The sequence below is a fragment of the Haliotis cracherodii genome, unplaced genomic scaffold (assembly GCF_022045235.1).
Source record: "Haliotis cracherodii isolate W230 unplaced genomic scaffold, xgHalCrac1.p SCAF_14, whole genome shotgun sequence".
Classification (NCBI taxonomy): domain Eukaryota; kingdom Metazoa; phylum Mollusca; class Gastropoda; order Lepetellida; family Haliotidae; genus Haliotis; species Haliotis cracherodii.
Window position 1 is genome coordinate 26,591,729 of NW_027266269.1, and position 24,036 is coordinate 26,615,764.

General features: G+C 41.7%; 1 protein-coding gene across 1 annotated transcript in view; it reads right to left on the reverse strand.

Moving 5' to 3' along the window:
• LOC139460658 (neuronal acetylcholine receptor subunit alpha-10-like) overlaps window positions 1-21,080 on the reverse strand; it is a 100,003-nt gene extending 78,923 nt beyond the window's left edge. The window contains exon 1 of the mRNA XM_071242129.1: window positions 20,782-21,080. Within this exon, the coding sequence (XP_071098230.1) occupies window positions 20,782-20,860 (79 nt within the window). The 5' untranslated portion in view covers window positions 20,861-21,080. The remainder of the gene's footprint in view (window positions 1-20,781) is intronic.
• Window positions 21,081-24,036: the final 2,956 nt, after the last annotated feature.

Consider the following 24,036-nt stretch of genomic DNA (forward strand, 5'->3'; position numbering starts at 1 on the left):
AACATTGCACGCATTTAAGTCAGTTTTTATTTGAGGTGATTGTTTTGCCAATACCAGAATAATGAAAAGACATAAAACAGGGGAGATATTCCCGGCACAAAGCAGTCTTCCCTGACCCCCACTCCGTCACTAAGTGATCGCTTAGTCGGAATAGTCTGTAACGACCGGCGATAAAGAAGGCAAAACACCGAAACTGCATATCCTCCGCTCGTCGTATTATCTTCTCACAGGGTTCTGATTGCCTTATCATACATGGGATCGATATCCGGGTACTGGACTAAATCTCCATACCATGTCAGGGCGAGTCCTGCCATGGCAGGTAAACAGTGTGGCGACATAAAGCCGCGGATGGGGAAATGGTAAACACCGTGAGTCAGAGTTCGCGAAGGCTGATTCGACCCTTGGGTTAAGAGTCAAAGGGCGTACTGGATTCTTGTCCTCCTTATTTTGACTATCTAGCATAGTTTGAATCGGGATGAGGATTTGTTTGTAAGGCTTGATGATGCTGGCGTGGGGAATTAAACTTCGATCTCATTATCATCAAATAAAAGATTGTGTTAAAATATATTTTTGAATGGTAGCATTGAAGACTTGTTTGCGAACAGATTGGCCGTATACAGTACATACATACGCGTTCGTTGTGAGAGTTAGATAAAGCGCACGGGATTAGAAGAATTATTCAGCATTGTTATGTAACGCATAAATAAAACATAAAACCATGAATTGATTCAGAATTATTGCACAGCTCAGCTTGTGACCACCATCTTGGTCTAGTGGACAGAGCGTATACCTGAAGGGTTTAAGGTTGGAGGTTCTATTCCCTGGCCGCGTGATAGCAAGATACGTAAAGAAATGTTACTTGTTGTTTCCCCGCCTTGCGCTTGGCATTAATGGGATGAAATAAAGACTGGATTCAGTATAATGTGTCTGAGTGAAGTATCAGTGTTACATTCAGGCATGGTATTACAGTGGGTCAGAGACCCGTTAAGATCCGGGGTAGAGTACATGTAGGTCTTCAGCAACCCATGCTTGCCGCTAAAGGCGACTATGCTTGTCGTAAGAGGCAACTAACTGGATCAGGTGGTCAGGCACGCTGACTTGGTTGGTGCATGACATCGTATCCTAATTGCGTGGATCGATACTCATGATATTAATCACTGGATTGTCTGGTCCAGACTCGATTAATTACAGATCGCCTTCATATAGCTAGAATATTGAGAGTGCGGCTTTAAACAACCAACCAACCAACCAACCTAATTGCGTGGAGCGATGCTCATGACGTAAATCACTGGATTGTCTGGTCCAGACTCGATTATTTACGACCAGCGCCATATAGCTGGAATATTGCTGAGTACGGTGTTAAACAACAAACAAACAGTGGGCTAGCACTGGCATCAAACTGGCATTAGCGTAAAGCGGCCGCCCGGAGAGCGGAAGGTCCGGGATTCGATCCTCGGCCGCGTCATACCAAAAGACGTTAAAAGATGGTACTTGTTGTTACCCTGTCTGGCGCTCGGCAATAAGGGGCTAAAACAAGGACTGGTGGGCTCCGAGTCAGTATACTGTGTCTGAGTGGGGTATTCATGTTAATCTGCGGCATGGTATCTCAGTGAGCTAGCACTATAAATCGGCATCAGTCCGGACTAGTACAATCAGCTACACACACACTCACGTACATGCACGTAGCTATATAAGTGTAACAATCTTAATCAAGCGTCATTTCACATCACCGTGTTTGCTTCTGATGTTGAGGAACGACAACTGCCTATCATGAGTTTTAAATCTTAATAAAAGTGCCTCTGATTTAAGCGACAACTTCACCTCTGAAACTTTACCATTATTTATTAAAGGTATCGAAATAGTCCATTTTAGATGTTTTCGGTTCCAAGTAAAATAATATGTCAAATCATACCTCGAAAATTACAGTTCGTTTTGTCTCCAAACTGAGGTCAAAGGATGTAAAAAACAAAATGATTACAGTTTACAAACGTCCGCCACTCGATTGTCGAATCTGAAATATTATTTATGATTAATCACAACCGGAGATTCAATCGACCCTGGAATAATCTATTACTGGAAGTAATTTTGTGATGTTACGCAAATAACACAAGTACAGTCAAGGGTAGCGTGGTGTCCTGATGATGTGAATTTGGCGGAGGGGTGATGTGCGCTACATGAGTCAGACAGGTCCGCCGGTGGGGAGGGGTGATGTGTGGTACAAGTTCGCCGGAGGGGAGGGGTCACAGTTTGGAAACCCCTCTGAGGGACAGAATTGACCTCTTGTTATACGTACTTACCGCTAGGGTCAGTAACACGGCGCCTACAAAAACTCGCCAATAATTCATTATATTTCATTGCTTAAAAATAACCAATAATATTAGAGGGAATCCACTGTAGAGAATGAACGTAAGTGCATATTAAGCGCTTTCCTTGGAGGCAATTTGTTAGGCACTAGACTGATGCCAAGTCTCCGAAAATTTACTGAACAAAAGTAGTTAGTGATCATGAATATTTTAATTTTTTTTAATGAAATTGTATGTTCAATCTTCATGATAAAAAATCAACAAAATATTCATGATCCCTAACATTTGTAGTATATTTTATTGATAGAAACAAACAACTACATTTAAATTGAATGAGATGAAATGGGGTTTAACGTCGCGTCCAAGATTATTGCACTTATATAGCGACGTGTATGTATATGTGTGTGTTTGTGTGGCTGCTTGTGCTAGTCCGGACTGATGCCGATTTATAGTGCTAGCTCACTGAGATAGTATGCCGCAGTGTAACTGCGACACAGACCCACTCAGACACAGTATACTGACTCCGAGCCGACCAGTCCTTGTTTTAGCACCTTAATGCCGAGCGCCAGACAGGGTAACAACAAGTACCATCTTTTTACGTCTTTTGGTATGACGCGGTCGGGGATCGAACCCCGGAGCTTCCGCTCTCCGGGCGGACGCTCTACCACTAGACCACGGAGGCGGTCCATTTAAATTGAAAAGTTGCCCAATGATGGATGATTCAGATCTAGACTTGCTTTATTTAGGGTTTACAGTAAGGGTTGGGCGGAAGGGAAAATAATATGCTCCAGAGACTGTGTGACAGGCTGGATCATGCAACTCCGATTGCTTAGGGTAGAGTCATAGACGCGCAACAGAGAAGGACTTCGCAACTGTGTGAAATCAGCTCAACTTAAAAAACTAAAACTTATATAAATCAACGAAAAACACTACCTTTTATTAAGTTCAATAAAAATAAACTAATTATGAAATTAAATATTGCATCTTTCAATAAGTATCCACGATATCTCGTTTGCTTTAGGTCGTAATTCACAATTTGCACGTGCATGTTTTTAAAAGGCGTACAATTTGGAGTTTGTGTAGGAACATGATATTTACATATGTTGTTTTCATTATTATTATTATCATCATTATTGTGATAGGTATGTACACACACACACACACACACACACACACACACACACACACACACACACACTGTAAACAATGAAAGAGGACGATGCAGGTTATTCCACATTCTTCTACATAATCCATCCATTGATTGAATTATAAGTGAACAGATAATCACCAGACAGTGGTGGGTTATAATTGGCCCCTTGCTGTTTAACGCCGAACTTAATAATATTCCAGCTCTAAGCAGGTCTGGAAATAACGGCGTCTGGACCAAACAATCCAGTGACTGTTATTATGAACAACGATCCACGCCTTCGGAGTACGATAACACACTATCAACTGTTATACTAACTGGTAATTCCCATGGGGTAGCGAGGTAACGGAAAGAGAAATTGCCTCCGTGAAGACGTGGACGCACATTGATCATGATGACGGCAAATTGTTCCAATACATATAAGATTCATCTGGCGTGTTTTTAAATATGGAAAATATCAACCGAGTCTTTGCAAATGGCGAGGCAAATACCAATGACGACGGAGTTGATATTTCCTATTTTAAAAATCACGCGTGATAAATTCTATTCATCGTTTTCACCTTAAGGTTTTCCAGATTTAGAAACAAAATTGCCGAAACTCACGGTATATTATGCGTAGAGATACATTTCGTCCTTAAATAACTCTGGCCTTTAACTTCTCTTGGGAACATCCTTTCGCCGAGAAATTATTCCCCGATCTATTCAATAAAACAATGACTGAACGATGTGTTGTAGCATAGTTGAAACTGTATGACGGTAACTGCAACAATAATGAATTATTCTGTTGTATTTGATTATGTCGAGGATGTGAGCGAGTGAGTGTGTTTGATTACACGCCGCTTGTAGCAATATTCCAGCAATATCACGGTGCGGCACACCATAAATGTCGGTAATCGAACCCGGGTCTTCGGCGTGACGAGCGAACGCTTTAACTACTGGGCTACCCGTCCGCCCCTTAGTCATAAGTACCAAGCCGCGTTCTCACTTGGGGAACGTCACGCTGGCTGAAAAGTCACAACAGTACATTATAGTCGGTGTCACTGTCACTCACTATGAGATTCAGGTGTGGTTTGAATGGAACTGGACTTGGAGGCATAACAAGTAATCGTTATGTTTTAGACAGTTGCATAACCAGCAAACGTAGTGCTGTCACCATAACAACAATGGATCATTTGAGATGGCTGACTGCTGCCTCCTGGCGATAAGAACATCACGCAGACATGGCCGCCAAATCAAGCTGGTGTGCATCTTTCCGAGGCAAGGGAGTTAAATGACTATAAAAGTCATGTTTCCACCCTTGCCGAACTAAGTTACAATTTCTGGGCTCGATCGTAGGGCCACCAGTGGCTTTTACCAGTTATGTCCCTTCTATGTCCATCTTATTGACCAATCAGATTCAATGCCTCATATCACTCAAATGGCGTCGCCCAGTGAAGACGATCTGATCGATAATTACAAATGAATCTATATCGTAATAATACGGGTCTTACTTCGCGAAGTGCACCAAATCACGTGAGCACATTAATCATAAATATGAACAGATTCGGTACACATGCTTTACAAATCGTGCAGTCTACTGAAATCTGCACGGCAGTTTACGAACCGGATGTCGATTTCGTTTCGTGATTTTTATTGCACTATGCACTCGTTAGTCCAGCCCCAATATGATTCCATTATTCCAGCCTAGTTCGTCGATTGACGAGTAAAATGAGAAATTTATAACGAAACATTTTCGACCGCATAAAACACGACATGAAGTGATGACCAATATTTTGTCTTGACAATGTTTAACTTATGTCACAAAAGTCAACAGTTTGTGTTCGGGCTTGTCACTTACGATAAAGGGAGGCAATTTAAAGGTGTGTGTGTTTGACAATAGATCCGTCACTGCAGTGAAATATCAAGTGCTATATTCACTGCAGTGAAAATGTCACTTTTCTCACCTTTAGACTGTCTTTCGCACTGAAGTATATAGTACCTTGATTTAATTTGCCTCATATGCTTCGGGAAAAACATTTACATGTGGGTTAGAGTTGTTTTCTGAGATTGATACCTATGCGTTGCCTTGATCACTCAATTAAATAACATCCATTTCAGTACGTCAGTGTGTTTGTGAGTGAGTTAGTTCGTCCGTCTGTGCGTCTGGCCGTCCGCAGCCGACATACCATTTACATTTCCTCGGAAAGCACAAGGTCTTGAAGCTAAAACTCTGATGACTCATGCCGACAAACGTGCGGTCCCATCGTTAAGGTCATAGGTCTTTTGTCTGGAGACACCTGTGTGATGGTGTTGTGTAATCGGCTGCCAGAGTTGCCTCCCTTAGGCGTGCGAGACACCTATCATCGGTGATTTGTCAGCACCACAGCTGTGCTCGTAAGTTTCAACAAAGTGGCTCGAGACTGAGACGCACACATAAAGCCACATAAAGCTGACACGAGGGGGCACGGGTGGCCCAGTCGTCTAAGGCGCCGTCATTCGCTGTGTAGAGTTGCGTCCCTTGGGCACGCCAGAAACCTATGATTGTGGGTTCGAATCCCGATACGCCCCGATTATGTTTCTAGGTTTGTCAGCACCATACCCGTGCTCATGGGTTTCACCGAAGTGGTAAACGTCTGAGACCTGCATCACTTCAGGCTTTCCTCCCACATTAAGCTGACACGCCGTGATGTAACTGGAATACTATGAAAAGCGGCGTTAAACCCAACTCACACTAGCTGACACGCCGTGATATAACTGGAATGTAACTCAAAGCTGCGATAAACAACCTCGCTCACCGCCCCATTTAACGGCTAAATATGTCATTCTTTCAAATAAGGGACGATTAGGTGGCTTAGTGGTTACATAGTTCTCTCCCAGATCGAAAACCATGTTCGATTCCTCGCATTGACACAATATGTGAGGGGCGGTCGGGTAGCCTAGTGGCTAAAGCGTTCGCTCGTCACGCCGAAGACCCAGGTTCGATTCTCGACATAGGTACAATGTTCCTCGCCGTGATATTGCTGGAATATTGCTCACTCACTCACTCAATGTGTATACCCTGGTTTAAGTTTGTTTGTTTTGTAACGTGGCACAATATTCCGGCTATATGACGATGGTCTGTACAAAATCGAAGTTGGACCAGATTATACGGTGATTGACACTATGAGCATCAATCCACGCAATTGGGATACGATGACATGCATCAACCGCGTCAGCGAGCCTGACCACCCGATCCCGTAAGTCGCCTCTTACGACAAGGACAGGTGCCTTTTTACGAAGACCATGGGTTGCTGAAGACCTATTCTACCCCGGATTTTCACGGGACGCCTGGCCTGAGAGTCCCACGTAGTGATATTGGGGAATTCTGTTGAAAGCGGTGTATAAGAATACTCACTAACTCACAGCATACTGCAGTTGTATATCGATTAAGAAATCCCAATCGATACTCGAAATTACGGAGTCAGTTACCAGTTCGTCTGAAGGTCTCGAGGAACAAACAACGTTATTTATATAACCCCTCAGATCAGCCATTAGTGTGGCAGACTGTTAAGATGGCACATCACACTTACATCTGCAGCGTCTGGAGCAAGTGCCGCCTACAGTCATGATGTGATATACACTATGTGAAGCAGTACGAAGACGGACTCAACTCCCACCCTCCTCTAGAAGGAAGCTCCCAGCCTGACAGGAACATCCCTGTGTGCACCAAGCCAGCATGTGTACACACAACCACACACACCATCAAGAAATCGCCATCCTCATCGTCCACTCACGCGGCAACGTTGCCCTTGTGTCTAATGGTCTGTTTCCTGACTTCCGGTTGAGCTAACATGGCGCGATTGGCCTTTGACGTCGCTTTCCCTGGTGACTGTAGGTAGATATGGCACAGTGTGTGGGTTATCACATCACCATGCATTGTTACCCTCGACCGGGTGATACCCCACGGCACAGCCTGACCTCCCAGCTCGGAATAACACCTGGTGTCATGAATCTCAGTCACTCAGTGTCTGGTGTACCTTATGATGAAGGTCACCATGGTCGATGTGAATCAGTTGTGTCTTAAGTTATTTGTATATGGTGAGGTGTGGTGTGGTGAGGTGAGGCGTGGTGAGGTGAGGTGAGGTGATGTGTGGTGAGGTGAGGTGAGGTGAGGTTTAATGTTTAATGGGATCGCGGTCAACATTATTGCACTTACACGTGTCTATCTGTGCGTGGCTGCTTGTATTTGTCCAGTTTCAAACAAAATACCAAAAACATGATTTCCTCCTATTTTCAGAGAAAGTAACCATGTCTTATAACAAAAATTATACATAATTAAATATATTTATAATAAAATAACTATATTCCGCCTCAAACAAAATACACCCGAGAGTATAAACTTAGATTGTCTTATTTATCTAAACAATCCAGTCTACACGACCCATAAAAGACCCGAACGTTGCAACCGTCTGGCGATGTCCGACTTTACAATCCTGGAGAAGCACGTAAAACTTAACCTCCAGAAATCCCATGGTTTAAGATGGATACCATACTCAGACACACTATATCTGAGCCGCCTAGTCATTCTGATGCCGTAATTTTGAGATGTATCTTCCTCTGTAACAAAGTATTTCATTCCTTGCTTCCCTGGTGTGTATTGTGCTGTAATACTGAGATTTTCTTCCTCTGTAACAACCTATTTCATTCCTGGCTCCCCCCCTGGTGTTTATCATGCTGTAATACTGAGATGTATCTTTCGCTGTAGCAACGTATTTAATTCCTTGCCTCACTGGTGTGTATCATGCTGTTATACTGAGATGTATCTTCCTCTGTAACAATGTATTTCATCCCTTGCCTCTCTGGTGTGTATCATGCTGTAATACTGAGATGTATCTTTCGCTGTAACAATGTATTTCATTCCTTGCCTCCCTGGTGTGTATCATGCTGTAATACTGAGATGTATCTTCCCCTGTAACAATGTATTTCATTCCTTGCCTCCCTTGTGTGTATCATGCTGTTATACTGAGATGTATCTTCCTCTGTAACAATGTATTTCATCCCTTGCCTCCCTGGTGTGTATCATGCTGTAATACAGAGATGTATCTTTCCCTGTAACAATGTATTTCATTCCTTGCCTCCTTGGTGTGTATCATGCTGTAATACTGAGATATATCTTCCTCTGTAACAATGAATTTCATTCCTTGTCCCCCTGGTGTGGATCATGCTGTATATCTGAGATATATCTTCCTCTGTAACAATGTATTTGATTCTTAGCCTCCTTGGTGTGTATCATGCTGTAATACTGAGATGTATCTTCCTCTGTAACAATGAATTTCATTCCTTGTCCCCCTGGTGTGGATCATGCTGTATATCTGAGATATATCTTCCTCTGTAACAATGAATTTCATTCCTTGCCTCCTTGGTGTGTATCATGCTGTAATACTGAGATATATCTTCCTCTGTAACAATGAATTTCATTCCTTGTCCCCCTGGTGTGGATCATGCTGTATATCTGAGATATATCTTCCTCTGTAACAATGAATTTCATTCCTTGCCTCCTTGGTGTGTATCATGCTGTAATACTGAGATATATCTTCCTCTGTAACAATGAATTTCATTCCTTGTCCCCCTGGTGTGGATCATGCTGTAATACTGAGATATATCTTCCTCTGTAACAATGAATTTCATTCCTTGTCCCCCTGGTGTGGATCATGCTGTAATACTGAGATATATCTTCCTCTGTAACAATGAATTTCATTCCTTGTCCCCCTGGTGTGGATCATGCTGTATATCTGAGATATCTTTCAAGCCGTAACAATGTAACAAATGTTACATTTATGATTACACCTCCTTAGTAAAGTATAGATTCAATAACTTTTGGGGGTTGAGTCCCATCCGGGCTTCGAACCCACACACTCAGAGTGAGGCGTCAAATCACCAGCACAGCAATCTAACCACTCAGCCCGGGAAGCTTCTACAAAAATGCAAGTCTGGATCACGTACTTTGTGTATCCTGATAAGTGTAAATTGGCACGGCTCCCATGGCCGTTAGCCATGAATACACAATGACTTTAGGGAGTGGTCAAATGTAACAAATGTAATATTTGGGATTACATTTGCTCAGTAAAGTACGGGACTCAACCCCAAAACTATTAGCATTTGTGCGATCCCAAATATAAAATTTGCTACATATGTCCACTTTTTAAAAGGCACTGTGTATTCAATTTTTTTTGCATACCGACATGTTTCGTATAGAAGATATCGAGCTTCAACTCTCTGAGGGTGGTGGAAACAGGGATCGTGCATTGACCTGTATTTCACGAACATTAACGCCACGGAACAGACACACACGAACACACGTGCGATGCGAAAAAGATGCCTCGCCCCCATGCTCCTGTGAATAATCGATGTTGTTTTACACAAATCAGGAACTGTCCGCACCATCATCGTTATTGCCCTGATTGAAATTGCTCCTCTCCGCGTCAGAACTTTTATTGATAACCGTGGCAATGTTAACCGATATTTTCGTTAAAACAACAAAAATGAAACGATTGACCCAGAATCCGTTTCTAATTGAAAGGGAGCAATCATTTGATCTTCTGGGGAGGCGTAATCATAGGGAAAACAAATGTGTTCCCTTTTCGTCTAACCTCAGAGACCTGCTGACTTGCATACCAGACCATCCTGTGCAGGAGACTATATTATAGTAAAAAAAAATACAGTTCGTTAATTATATTTATTCAAAAAGAAATAGAAAACGTTTGAAAAAAAATAATTGAGTTTCTGAACTTATGATCTCAAACCAAAATCCAAACCAAATGACCCTGTGGAGTGTACAGTGAATTAGTGAGTTGGTGAGTTTGGATCTGAAAAGTATGGTGTTGTTGGACCCAAAGCATTATTTTCTCCTATTTTCAGAGAAAACAATTTACGTCTTAAATCGAACATATATTCTGCCTCAAACAAAGTACCCTTGCGAATAACCTTAGCGTGTCTTATTCATTTACGAAACCCAGTCAGGCTGCACGAACCGAAATAGACCAGTACGTTGCCGCCGTCTGGCGATGTCTGACCTGGAGAAGCACGTAAAACTTAACCTTCAGAAATACCATCTATTATAAATGCAATGAACTGCAATCTACCCTTCGATCTCACAGTCTCTAGAAGTATATACGCATCTTAAAGTTCAGATGCTGTTCCAAAATATTTCTTGTAAGCCAAGTAAAACCATCATCTCTAAAAGGTTATGATAATCTCGACACAATTTCCATATTTGCTAAATCTCTTTTAACGATAACGAAGTTGAACCAAAACCCGAATTCAGAAATGACCCCATTAAAACATCCATGGTATCTCTTTATGAATAATGTCCCCAGCTTCCGAGCGATCCGGTTATATCAGTTTGCTCTTTATGCTTGCGACCGCCTCCGTGGTCTAGTGGTAGAGAGTCCGCCCGGAGAGCGGAAGGTCCGGGATTCGATTGCCGACCGCCTCATACCAAAAGACGTTAAAAGATGGTACTTGTTGTTACCCTGTCTGGCGCTCGGCATTAAGGGGCTAAAACAAGGACTGGTCGGCTCGCAGTCAGTATACTGTGTCTGAGTGGGATATTCATGTTAAACTGCGGCATGGTATCTCAGTGAGCTAGCACTATAAATCGGCAAGCAGCCACACACACACACACGTGCATGCACGTCGCTGTATAAGTGCAATAATCTTGGACGCGACGTTAAACCCCATTTCACCTCACCTCCTCTCAATGCTTGCATAAAGCAGTCAGTTCCGTACAAGCACCACGGTTGTGTGACCCGGTGCCATTATCCTCCCTACCCGTACTGCACATCGACTTTATGGATATAGTTATTTATACCCTTGACCTATCACGAACAGAAGACGCCACGCCGCATTATGACGTAACGTAAAGATGGCGGTCGACGCCACATGCTGGAATCAATTGTTCCCGCTGTCGTTGCCGATTGATTTCGATATAGACCCGGTACAATGAATACAAATTGTCTAGAAAGGCATAACACTTGATTTCCGGCTGAACCTGCGATTCATTATTTGCTTTTTCCACCGCCGTCACTGCACCGATGCAAAGTGACAGGCAGCGCGTTAGCAGAGTTGCTGTATAAAGCGGGACACTGTTTACTTGAGGGTTGGGGGCAGGTTTATGTGTGAGACGCCGGGGTCGGCGACATGAACGGCGTGGCGCGACATGCACAACCTACTGTTTACCTTTACACCGGACAAGTCTGAATATGGGAACAAAATGGGCACTATGATATATTGGAAAAAGTGTAATTAGAAGTTACGCAGTGTGGAGGTTCACGGTCGCGATCAATTCTGAAGTTGTTTTCAATTTTCGATTTATCAATTTAACGTGGTCGGAATGCAATACCATCGATCATGGCATATCGATTATGGAGTAATAAGGTGACGTTGTCAGAACCCGGACAGATCAGCAAAATATTTTTTTTTCGTTTCTGTTTCCATGGTTATAAATCTAAATGTGTAGTTCTCTGTTGCACGAAGCATAATTATTTTTTATAGAATTGTTTTCGTTCCGCCCTATGTTACGAGGTTTTATCGACCGGGTATAAAGCATTATGCGCCATTACTGCTCACATGACCCGAGAGATCACCTGCAAAATGTTCACCGATTTGCAGTGGTTCATTCATATAACGTTCACAGCTACTTTGCCATTTACGCCAAATAGAATCTGTTTCGGTGGATAATTTAGACTTGTTACAAGTATATATTCTAAGACATTTACAATTAGGAGATAAATATACTGTGTTTTCAATGTGGAGCTAGGTTACCTGTAGATTTAACCGGGCTAAATTGAATTTGGAACCGAACGCGCAGCCATATTTTCATAGTCAGTCTGTTTTTGTTCACTGTCTCAAAAGGATTTGGTTCGGTTTGTTTGTTATTTATCTCCACACTCAGCAATATTCTAGCTACATGACGGCGGTATATATATATAATCGAGTCTGTACCAGACAATCTAGTGATTGACATCGTGAGCAACGATCGACGTAATTGGGATACGATATCAATGACATGCATAAACCAAGGCAGTGAGCATGAGCACCCAATCAATAAGAAAGCAGTACCCTCTAACAAGTGCGTTGAAACCCGTTCCTTGCCCAATACATGTTTTAAAATGTTTAACGATCACTCTCAACGAGTTTAGAAGCAAGACACGTTGTTCAAGCTATTGCGACATGTGCCAGTTTTGTTTGGAAGTTTAACTAGTATTCTGTAGCAGGCCAATAGTCAACAGAAGTATCGTAACAGGTCAACATCAACACCCAGAGCTTCTAAATTAAAGCACATCAGTGCGGTTATATACAATGTATGATCTTCGTCTGCTGCTGTTTCTTCGTAACAATTATGAAAGGTAAGGGACATTTTCGCGATCTCGACGTTTAGAAACAAGCTAAATATGCCAAAAGGGCGAGAATGCAGATTCACGAGACCGCGATTGGCAAAAATCTCGTGTTCTCGCTATTTTACATTGTAGTGTTTTTTTTAAAATTCGAGTACGCGAGAATGTGACTTTTTGATTTTAAGTACAATTTCGCAATGTCACAATCAGTCCACAAAAACACAAAATCGCGAGAATGCGAATTTCATTTTCTCGCGTTTACGCTCTAATGAATAAATGCAAACAGATTGATGGTACATGCCTGTATTACCAAAATATGATCATGTGATTGATATTTGATTAATCAGTTTTTATTCACAAGGACAACAAAAAATGGGCACAACTCGATAGCCCCCTTCCCAGTGAAAGTATTTACAAACAGAGAGAAGCAGAAGGAAACATGATTTTAAATTTACTTAAATATACTGAAAAAAAGTTTAACCAAACATATTCAAGATCCCTCATTGACGTAAAAGACGACTATCGGGATCGGATACTCAGACTTGCTGACTTGGTTGATGCATGTCATCGTATCCCATTTGCGTAGATCGATGCTCATGATGCCAATCACTTGATTGCCTGGTCCAGACTCGATTATTTACAGACGGCCGTCACACAGCTGGAATATTCCTGAGGGCGGCGTTAAACAACAAACAAACAAACAAACCCTAACTTTCTTTAGTTCAGTTTATGTTGGTGTGGGGATTTACTTTAGTTTTTAGAAACTTCTGTTAAACTATTTAACATTATTTTTCTTGAAGTTTGATGAAATGAACATTCTATTAAGTAGTGATAAACGTTTTCACAAGGGGGACTACAGAGACAGTTTCGGCTGTCTATTGAACCAATTCTAAACAAGCCATAATTTAAAAAACTGTCTGAGTAGAGAGATTTTGTAAGCAAAATACTTTACTTCCTTAAACCACAGGAAAAATAAATAGGAACACATTTAGTTCCTATTTTGTTTTCAAGAGCTTAGAGTGCAGGATTCTCAAATTGATGAAGGCAAATCATTCATAATTTTACATTAGACGGAAGTAATGACAGACTTAATAGCTATGTTCTAATGAATGATATTGTAAATTTCGTGCATTTCTCAGCTAGTACACAGATATTAGATAAACAGTATTTTGGTAAAAGTTCACACAAGTAAGAACGGGTTATACAGTTCTGATTTTTTAAAAGACAAGCTTGCGATACCTCCTTCTTACTGGAAGCGCATTGCAACCAGTGTGTGATTGCTGCATGGAGACAGTCAGATGGCTGACATTTCTGTCCCTATTTATGTATGGGTGGGGCACGGGTTTCCCAGTCGTCTAGGGTGCCGCGATTCGCTGTGCAGATTGCGTCCCTTGGGCACGCCAGAAACCTATGATTGTGGGTTCGAATCCCGGTTCGCCCCGATTATATTTCTAGGTTTGTCAGCACCATACCCGTGCTCGTGGGTTTCACCGAAGTGTAAACGTCTGAGACCTGCATCACTTCGGGCTTTCCTCCCACATTAAGCTGACACGCCTTGATATCACTGGAATACTGTTAAAACCCATCTCACTCACTCGCTCACTCACTGCTTATGTATGGAAACATTGATGACAATTCGCCATGGTTCGTCTCACATGGATGAACCCCCACACCCACGCAATGTTCTTCATGAATTGATAACCTGATTCCTCCGACAGTAGTTTTGCTTTTTCAGTTTATGATATGGTCGGAATCGTGCAATGGAGTCTGCTTTAAGAAGAACTTTCTTAAGATTATGGAAGGAATTTTACTTCCTGTTGCCATACGAAAGGGAGGCAACTATAACACAATCTAGTTGAGGACGACGATGTTGGAGATTTAACAAGCGCTTCCGGGAGAAGTGATTTCGCACTCGGTATTATTAAGTTTATTCCATTATTTCGGGAACAGGTTGAAGTTTTCAACACGTTTAGATTATGAACGTGTTGATATGTTTTAAACAAGCTCAGATCCTAAACAGGTTTAGATTAGAGTGTATGTGGGTACATAGTGTGCTGTATGAGCCCGTTTTGTGTATACACTAAACCTGTTCAGATCAAACTCGCAATACGTTGTTCCGTTTAGGGCATACACCCAATTCTAAACACATCTGATCCCGAGACATATGCTATCATATACAGTGTTATCCTAAAGTGGACAATTGCATATGTGACACTTTGAAGTGCATGTCATCGTATCCCAACTGCCTAGATCAATGTTCATGATTTTCATTGCTAGAGTGTCAGGTCAGACTGCCGTTTTATAACACTCAGGAATATTACCGTGTGCGGCGTTAAACAACACCCAATCAATCACAAGACACTATGACGAGACCACCGTCGTGATCTAGTGGTAAAGTGTCCGCCCGGGGTTCGATCCCCGGCCGCGTCATACCAAAAGACGTTAAAGGATGGTACTTGTTGTTACCCTGTCTGTTGCTCAGCTTTGAGGGTCTAAAACAAGTACTGGTCGGCTCGGAGTCAGTCTACTGTGTCTGAGTGGGGTATTCATGTTAAACTGCGGCATGGTATCACAGAAGGCTAGCACTATGAATCGACATCAGTCCGGACTAGTACAAGCAGCCACACAGTCACAGGTGCATGCACGTCGCTATATAAGTGCAAAATTGGACGCGACGTTAAACCCCATTCACCTCACCTCACTATGACGAGCGTTTCTTAAATTCAGAGTAACACCATGATCTCTATTTTTTTAAATATTCATCTCATGCATATTTGACATTCTGATATTATTACAATTAAATCCAAACCCGAGAAACCAAAACCTATATATTGTCCTCAAATAATATTTACTTATGCATTATGAGAAGAGATATTCACATCGGCATTGATCAGTGACAAGGGGCAATCTAACCACGGTTACGACCTTGAGTTCAGTACGGAGTGCGGGGGTCCAATTTACTTCCCGGTAATCCGGGTTTTCCGGTCAGAAGGGGGGCTGGAGGGGGATTAAATCAGGGACGTCATTGATTAGAAAGCTGCACTGAGCCAGCGTCCACGACGTGAACACCGTCGTTAGGTCAAGAGTAATCTGACCAGGGCGATGAAAAAGGCGCCAAAACGCACGCGGTAAGGAATGAATTAATTGTATCATGTATTTGATAGATATATATTACGGCCATGAGACAAAGGTTCCGTTAATATCATGATGTGTTTTGGCGAATCGTTCAATTCACAGCTGCATATGTCGAGGGTATACTCAGCTATGTATACGTGATCATATCACGTTCGTTACTGGAACTGCTCTGTGAACACTTTCTGTGAACATGTTTCTAGATAGAGCTTTTGTTGAGCACACGAATATGAACAACGCTTGGAAATAACCAGTGTTGAATCTGTTTAATTAATCTACTTAGTTTCAACGTTAATAACAAACCAAGCTCCACAAATAGAAGCTCAAGCACTGGTGGTAATCACGTTATTAGTTTGAGCAAGTCTGTGCGAGTGGTCGGGTAGTCTAGTGGTTAAAGTCTTCGCTCGTCACGCCGAACGCCCCGGTTCGATTCCCCACATGGGCACAATGTGTGAAGCCCCTGCTGCGATATAGCGGGAATTTTACTTAATTTATAATCGGCGTCCAAACACAACGCATCCGATCGCAACAAATGTGTAAGCTGTTGTTACCGTATACTATTAAATTAAAGAGAGAGGCTGTCGATAGTATTACAGAAATGCACTGTGTCTCATAGTAATAATGTAACACTGCGTGCCACACACCATTTTCTGCATAGACTAGTATGACATTGGACTCAGGAGAGATGCACTACTTCTCCATGTACCAATGTACTGTGGAGCTATTATTTCTCCATGTAATTCTGTAACACTGTTCTCTAGAGCGTTGCACTATTTTTCCATTTACCATAGTACTCTGGAGCTATGTATATTTCTCCATGCATTTCTGTAACACCGTTCCCTAGAGCGGTGCACTATTTTTCCATGTACCAATGTACTATTGAGCTAAGAGTTATTTCTCCATGTAATTCTGTGACACTGCTCTCAGAGCTATGTATTATTTCTCCATGCACCAATGTACCTTGGAAATATGTGTTATTTCTCCATGTAATTTTGTAACTCTGTTCTCAAGAGCGTTTACTATTTCTCCATGTACCAATGTACTCTGGAGCTATGTATTATTTCTCCATGTAATTCTGTAACACTGCTCTCAGAGCTATGTATTATTTCTCCATGTAATTCTGTGACACTGCTCTCAGAGCTATGTATTATTTCTCCGTGCACCAATGTACTCTGGAGCTATGTGTTATTTCTCCATGTAATTATGTGACACTGTTCCCTAGAGCGGTGCACTATTTCTCCACGTACCAATGTACTCTGGAGCTATGTATTATTTTTCCATGTAATTCGGTGACACTGCTCTCAGAGCTATGTATTATTTCTCCATGTAATTCTGTGACACTGCTCTCAGAGCCATGTATTATTTCTCCATGTACCAATGTACTCTGGAGATATGTGTTATTTCTCCATGTAATTCTGTGACACTGCTCTCAGAGCTATGTATTATTTCTCCATGCACCAATGTACCTTGGAAATATGTGTTATTTCTCCATGTAATTTTGTAACTCTGTTCTCAAGAGCGTTTACTATTTCTCCATGTACCAATGTACTCTGGAGCTATGTATTATTTCTCCATGTAATTCTGTAACACTGCTCTCAGAGCTATGTATTATTTCTCCATGTAATTCTGTGACACTGCTCTCAGAGCTATGTATTATTTCTCCGTGCACCGATGTACTCTGGAGCTATGTGTTATTTCTCCATGTAATTATGTGACACTGTTCCCTAGAGCGGTGCACTATTTCTCCATGTACCAATGTACTCTGGAGCTATGTATTATTTCTCCATGTAATTCGGTGACACTGCTCTCAGAGCTATGTATTATTTCTCCATGTACCAATGTACTCTGGAGATATGTGTTATTTTTCCATGTAATTCGGTGACACTGCTCTCAGAGCTATGTATTATTTCTCCATGTAATTCTGTGACACTGCTCTCAGAGCCATGTATTATTTCTCCATGTACCAATGTACTCTGGAGATATGTGTTATTTCTCCATGTAATTATGTGACACTGTTCCCTAGAGCTGTGCACTATTTCTCCATGTACCAATGTACTCTAGAGCTATGTATTATTTCTCCATGTAATTCTGTGACACTGCTCTCAGAGCCATGTATTATTTCTCCATGTACCAATGTACTCTGGAGATATGTGTTATTTCTCCATGTAATTCTGTGACACTGCTCTCAGAGCTATGTATTATTTCTCCATGCACCAATGTACCTTGGAAATATGTGTTATTTCTCCATGTAATTTGTAACACTGTTCTCTAGAGCGGTGTACTATTTCTCCATGCACCAATGTACTGTGGAACTATGTGTTATTTTTCCATGTAATTCTGTAATGCTGCTCTCAGAGCTATGTATATTTCTCCATGTATTTCTGTAACACTGTTCTCTAGAGCGGTGCACCATTTCTCCATGCACCAATGTACTGTGGAACTATGTGTTATTTTTCCATGTAATTCTGTAACGCTGCTCTCAGAGCTATGTATATTTCTCCATGTATTTCTGTAATAATGTTCTCCAGAGCGTTGAACTATTTCTCCGTGTACCAATGTACACTAGAGCTATGTGTTATTTCTCCATGTATTTCTGTAACACTGTTCTCTAGAGCTGTGCACTATTTCTCCATGCACAAATGTAATGTGGAACTATGTGTTATTTCTCCATGTAATTCTGTGACACTGCTCTCAGAGCCATGTATTATTTCTTCATGTACCAATGTACTCTGGAGCTATGTTTATTTCTCCATGTATTTCTGTAACACTGTTCTCTAGAGCTGTGCACTATTTCTCCATGCACCAATGTACTGTGGAACTATGTGTTATTTCTCCATGTAACTCTGTAACGCTGCTCTCAGAGCTATGTATTATTTCTCCATGTACCAATGTACTCTGGAGCTATGTGTTATTTCTCCATGTAATTCTGTGACACTGTTCTCCAGAGCGTTGCACTCTTTCTCCATGTAACCAATGTAACATTGCGCGTGTTTGTATCCCTACACAGCATCAAGGTCTCACGTGTCAACACCACCTCCCGCAGACGAGTGCTGATCCTCGCGTATGTCCACCAACATTAGGGATGTGAATAAATATCATATTACAGTATTAAATGGACCGACAGTTCTCCAGGGATTCCTCCTCCAGTACTGACAGTGACCACTGACATTTCCACTTATGTCAGTTCATAAGGCAACAACATGCTACAACCGTAGTTGGACGAGGTGAGATAATATTACACAGCCGAGGAAAGACTTTAAGTCAGGTCATATTATATCGAGAATGTCTGGAGACTACTCAGTCACGTCGTACACAATGTGGAACTCATCAAAACCTCACGTCATACACAATGTTGAAATCATCAAAACCTAATGTCATACACAATGTTGAAATCATCAAAACCTCACGTCATACACAATGTTAAAATCATCAAGGCCTCACGTCATACACGATGTGGATATCATAAAAAATATCACGCCATACACACTGTTAAAAAAAATCATCAAAACCTCACGTCATACACACTGTTAACATCATCAAAACCTCACGTGATACACGATGTGGTTATCATCAAAAACCTCACGTCATACACAATGTTGAAATCATCAAAACCTCATGTCATACACAATGTTGAAATCATCACATCCTCACGTCATACACAATGTTGAAATCATCAAAACCTCATGTCATACACAATGTTGAAATCATCAAAACCTAATGTCATACACAATGTTGAAATCATCAAAACCTCACGTCATACACAATGTTAAATAATCAAAACCTCACGTCATACACACTATTGAAAATCATCAAAACCTCACGTCATTTACAATGTGGACTTCATCAAAAGTCACTTCATACACAATGTTAAAATCATCAAAACCTCACGTCATACACAGTGTTGAAATCATCAAAACCTCACCTAGTACATATTTTTGATTTTGAAATCATCAACATTTTAGGTCGTACAAAAATAGCTAAAACCTAACCTATTACGTCAATTTGAAATCACCCAACACCAGAGACGTAATACACCATGTTGAAATTATCAACAACCAGTGACGTAATACATTATGTTGAAAAAGTGGCCTATAACATTGATAGGACAAGGCAGTAAATACTAAATACGCGATGTTTTTTCTGGTGTTATTTAATTATGGCATTGCTTCAGTTATAAGCCTTAAACTGCCCAGAGAGAATATCCTTCAGTCGAGTCAAGATCCGTTGCTCGCAAGTACATGTGAGTGAGTGAGTATGGTTTTACGCCGCTTTTAGCAATATTCCAGCGATATCACGGCAGGGGACATCAGAAATGGGCTGCACACATTGTACCCATGTCGGGAATCGAACCCGGGTCTTCGGCGTGACGAGCGAACGCTTTAACCACTAGGCTACCCGACCGCCCCAAGTACATGTATGAATCACACGAGGAGAAAGAAAATTGTATGACCGGCATGTATAATGGGCGTGAAGCAATGAAAATAAATCCTGAACTTAATTAAAAATAATGTAAAGTCAATTTAAAACGACGTCATCAAGCTGGGCGAATACATAGATATAGATGTGAAAGGTTTAATGTGTATGGAGTAGATTCAAAACACCAGAAAATGTTGTTTTTTGTCTCTTGTAAAATTTCGTACATTGCTTGACATACTGTGACATCATTGTACAGGCTAAATAATGGATAATGGCATTCCGAATACAATTTTCATATGGTCATCCATGACAAAATATCTTGGAAAATTTATCAACGACGATGTACTGGGTAGTTTATGTCGAGCATAAATATAATATAATCAATATAAAAACAGTTCAGTGACAGAATAGATCAATGAGTGCAACTTACCCTGTCCAGATGCTTGGAACAGGAACATCATCAGCATCACCACAGTAGATATCCAGGAGGTTACCATGGAGCCCCACATGTTGCAGAGCCGTTGTACCACACCTTTTGCAACACACACCAACAGGTAACCTTGCAACACACACCAACAAGTGATCTTGCAACACACACCAACAAGTGATCTTGCAACACACACCAACAAGTGATCTTGCAATACACACCAAAATGTGATCTTCAACTCACGCCAAAATGTGATCTTGAACTCACACCAAACTGTGAGCTAGCAGCTCACACCAACACTGAGGACCTTCGACAACTTGAAGTATTCCCAACAGCTCCTCTCATACATTTAAAAGTAGCGAGAGTGTGTCTGTTACTACTATAACAGTATGTTATCCCGTGTCCTGGATAAAGCTCAAGGCTTCAGCGCGTTTGAGCAAAACCAATAACAATGACCAGTATTGAAATCCAACTTGTCTTTTTGCCACGACGCAATTCTGGATCATTAAGACCTTTGACTTTTCGTGTAAAGGCTGCTAGAATAAAATCACTGCTCTAATGCCTTCGTATGTAACGAGAAAGTCCCTGGGTTACTTTCTGCGACGCGTCTTGTGAAAAACATGATGTAAGCGCTACCCATCTCCTTACTGTTGATTGTATATCCTGTGCAGTCAGTACAATCGGTCTTCGATGCGGCAGAACGAGCTGCCTTCTCCTATTCAGTGATATCTAACAATTGTGATGGTCCCTAACACAACTTTCAAATTGGATTTATTGTCCACCGTTCTTCTGCAATTGGAACAGACGCTTTTATAAGCCAGGTTCGTGGCCGCAGTTCATTGTGAAAAGCCAACTGTTGTCTGTGGTTGACGAAACTCCAAACTCCTGGGTATCTTCTTTTTAAAGTCCAGGTTGTATATATTAGTGTCTCTTTATTAACTATGCACGCATCTATACCTGAACTTGTTCCACACAAATAAGGTATACGGTATCGCAAATATACAGCTGTCACTTAATCCATAGTATAGTGTACATATACCGCTTATATTCCCTGGGAATGGTATGATCTCTTAAATCACCGTGCGTACTGCCACAGCGTTGGTTCCGTTACTGGGCCGTCGATACAATGTGCTACGAAGTTTGTTATACTCCTCCATCAATATATGCTACGGTCGTTAAAGCAGCACATCGCTTGTCTTCAAAGCGTGGCAGTTGTCACTCGCTTCTTCCCTCGAGTCTAAAGTCTCTTTCTCGTAGGTTGATGGCGGTTGCAGCCACTCGGTGCTGTATCCTGTGATACACGTGGGGAGGCTGATTGCTGCATCCCAGCAAATGCACCAGCTTAAAGTATCCACACCGCTACTTGTCGATAACGGCTTCTCGTCTTTACGCTCACAACTTTCTTGTCAGCCGCCGTGGTCAGTCAGCATGGATCAGGGCTCTTCCATCTGCAGGCGAGATATGTCGCCGGGAGTGTGATGACTATGCGCGAGCATGAACGATGTTTGTGATTACGACCGTTTGGGTCACATTTAACTTCAGCCAATTCGGACATTGTCCTTTGTCCCGAGCAAGCGGATATTTAGTCAGTTGTCGATCACGTCATGAGCGTGATACCAAACCATCAAACCCTAATCCATCATCGATGACCGCTGTTGGACCTTCTCACAACAGAAGCTTTGAGTCTTGTAATTCCTTAATATTCCGATCCTTTGTATGCTATATTGATAGGACAATGGTCACCCCTTCTCAATGCAATTCAGAAAAGTGATATATTCCAAATCAATGGCAGTATAACAATCCAGTGTCACTGATTCTCAAAGAAACACGGAAGCCAATTTATCTTTTCCTGACAACACTGTCGGCGTCAACAGAAACCCACGGAGACACCGGTTGTTGACACCGATAGCGGCGATACCCGGTGTCCACAGCAATAGCGACGACACCAGGTGTTGGCAGCAATACCTGGAATTTACAACAAACGATAGCACAAACGATGGTGTTTATGGCAACCAACGAAGACACACGGCGTTGACAGCAATGAGTGGAAACACCCACTTTCAATGCGTGTATGAGCCTACGTATGTTTCCATACGGCAAAACAACTTATTTCATGAAAAAAAAATAATCGACTTTGTTCACACAAACGTCACAAAATCAAAATTACCAACGATAAACTTCCGTATACGACTTTCTATTGTTTCCAGAAATATTTGTTCAAAGACTTCCTTCAATATCTCAGACGCTGTTCAGATCTCGCCAAGAAGGTCCGTCGCTGCCACTGTACAAACAACCCCTCTCATTGTTATCAATGTCAATTCCACAGCCGTCAGATGTCTACTTGAACCTATATACCCGCAGTCCGTCCTATATTCCTGGTAATGGTCAGCTAGCAGGTGCCCGTGCTGATTGACGTGCCAGGAATGAGATAGTGATGAAGAGAAGGGCGGGGTCCAATTATGCGCACAAATAACAGTTTAGATTTCACTGGCAAACATTTTGTTATGTTTAAGCGATCGATGACCTATATACATATATAGAACACATTATGACAAGGCGGTTGGTGATCTTTGTGGTCCACTTTTATCAACAGTGCCGGTCTGTTCTTGGTAATAAGAAACGTATCCACATTATGAACATTGAAAACGTCAAATGTAGGATGTCTATATATTTGTGCTAATAGGCACTGAGTGACTATCATGCAAGGAATAGGACTTTCACTTTCGTAAAGAACTGTGATATTCAATACCCACTGTCAATGGACAGAAACTGTTATATCCGCTTGTTATAGAATAAATGATAAAGGCTTACCCTGGCACGTGTAATCTATATTGACTGTCGGTGTAAGTATATCTTAACCTCTGCTAGTGACCATTTGATCCCCATGCTGACCAGTCGATATCTGTGTTATGACGTGAACGTTTTGACCACGCTGTGAGCAGCAAATGTGGCCATGAAGATAGCCCTTATATCCCAACAGCGGTGTAACTACCGTCCTTCAACCATTTGTATTAGAAGTTGACATAAAATATCCGTGTAATAACTTGACCATTATGTGCCAGTGATGAATGCGCTCTGTAATATATGGAGGATTATGTCCAATTCCTGACAAGTCAGTGTCCATGTAATAACGTCACCACTATATCCTTGTCCTGACAGGTCAACTTCCGTATAATTACTTGACCAGTGCAATAATATATCCCAGTGCAGAACCGTTAATGTCTCTGTAGTAACTTGACCATTATATCACAGTGCTGG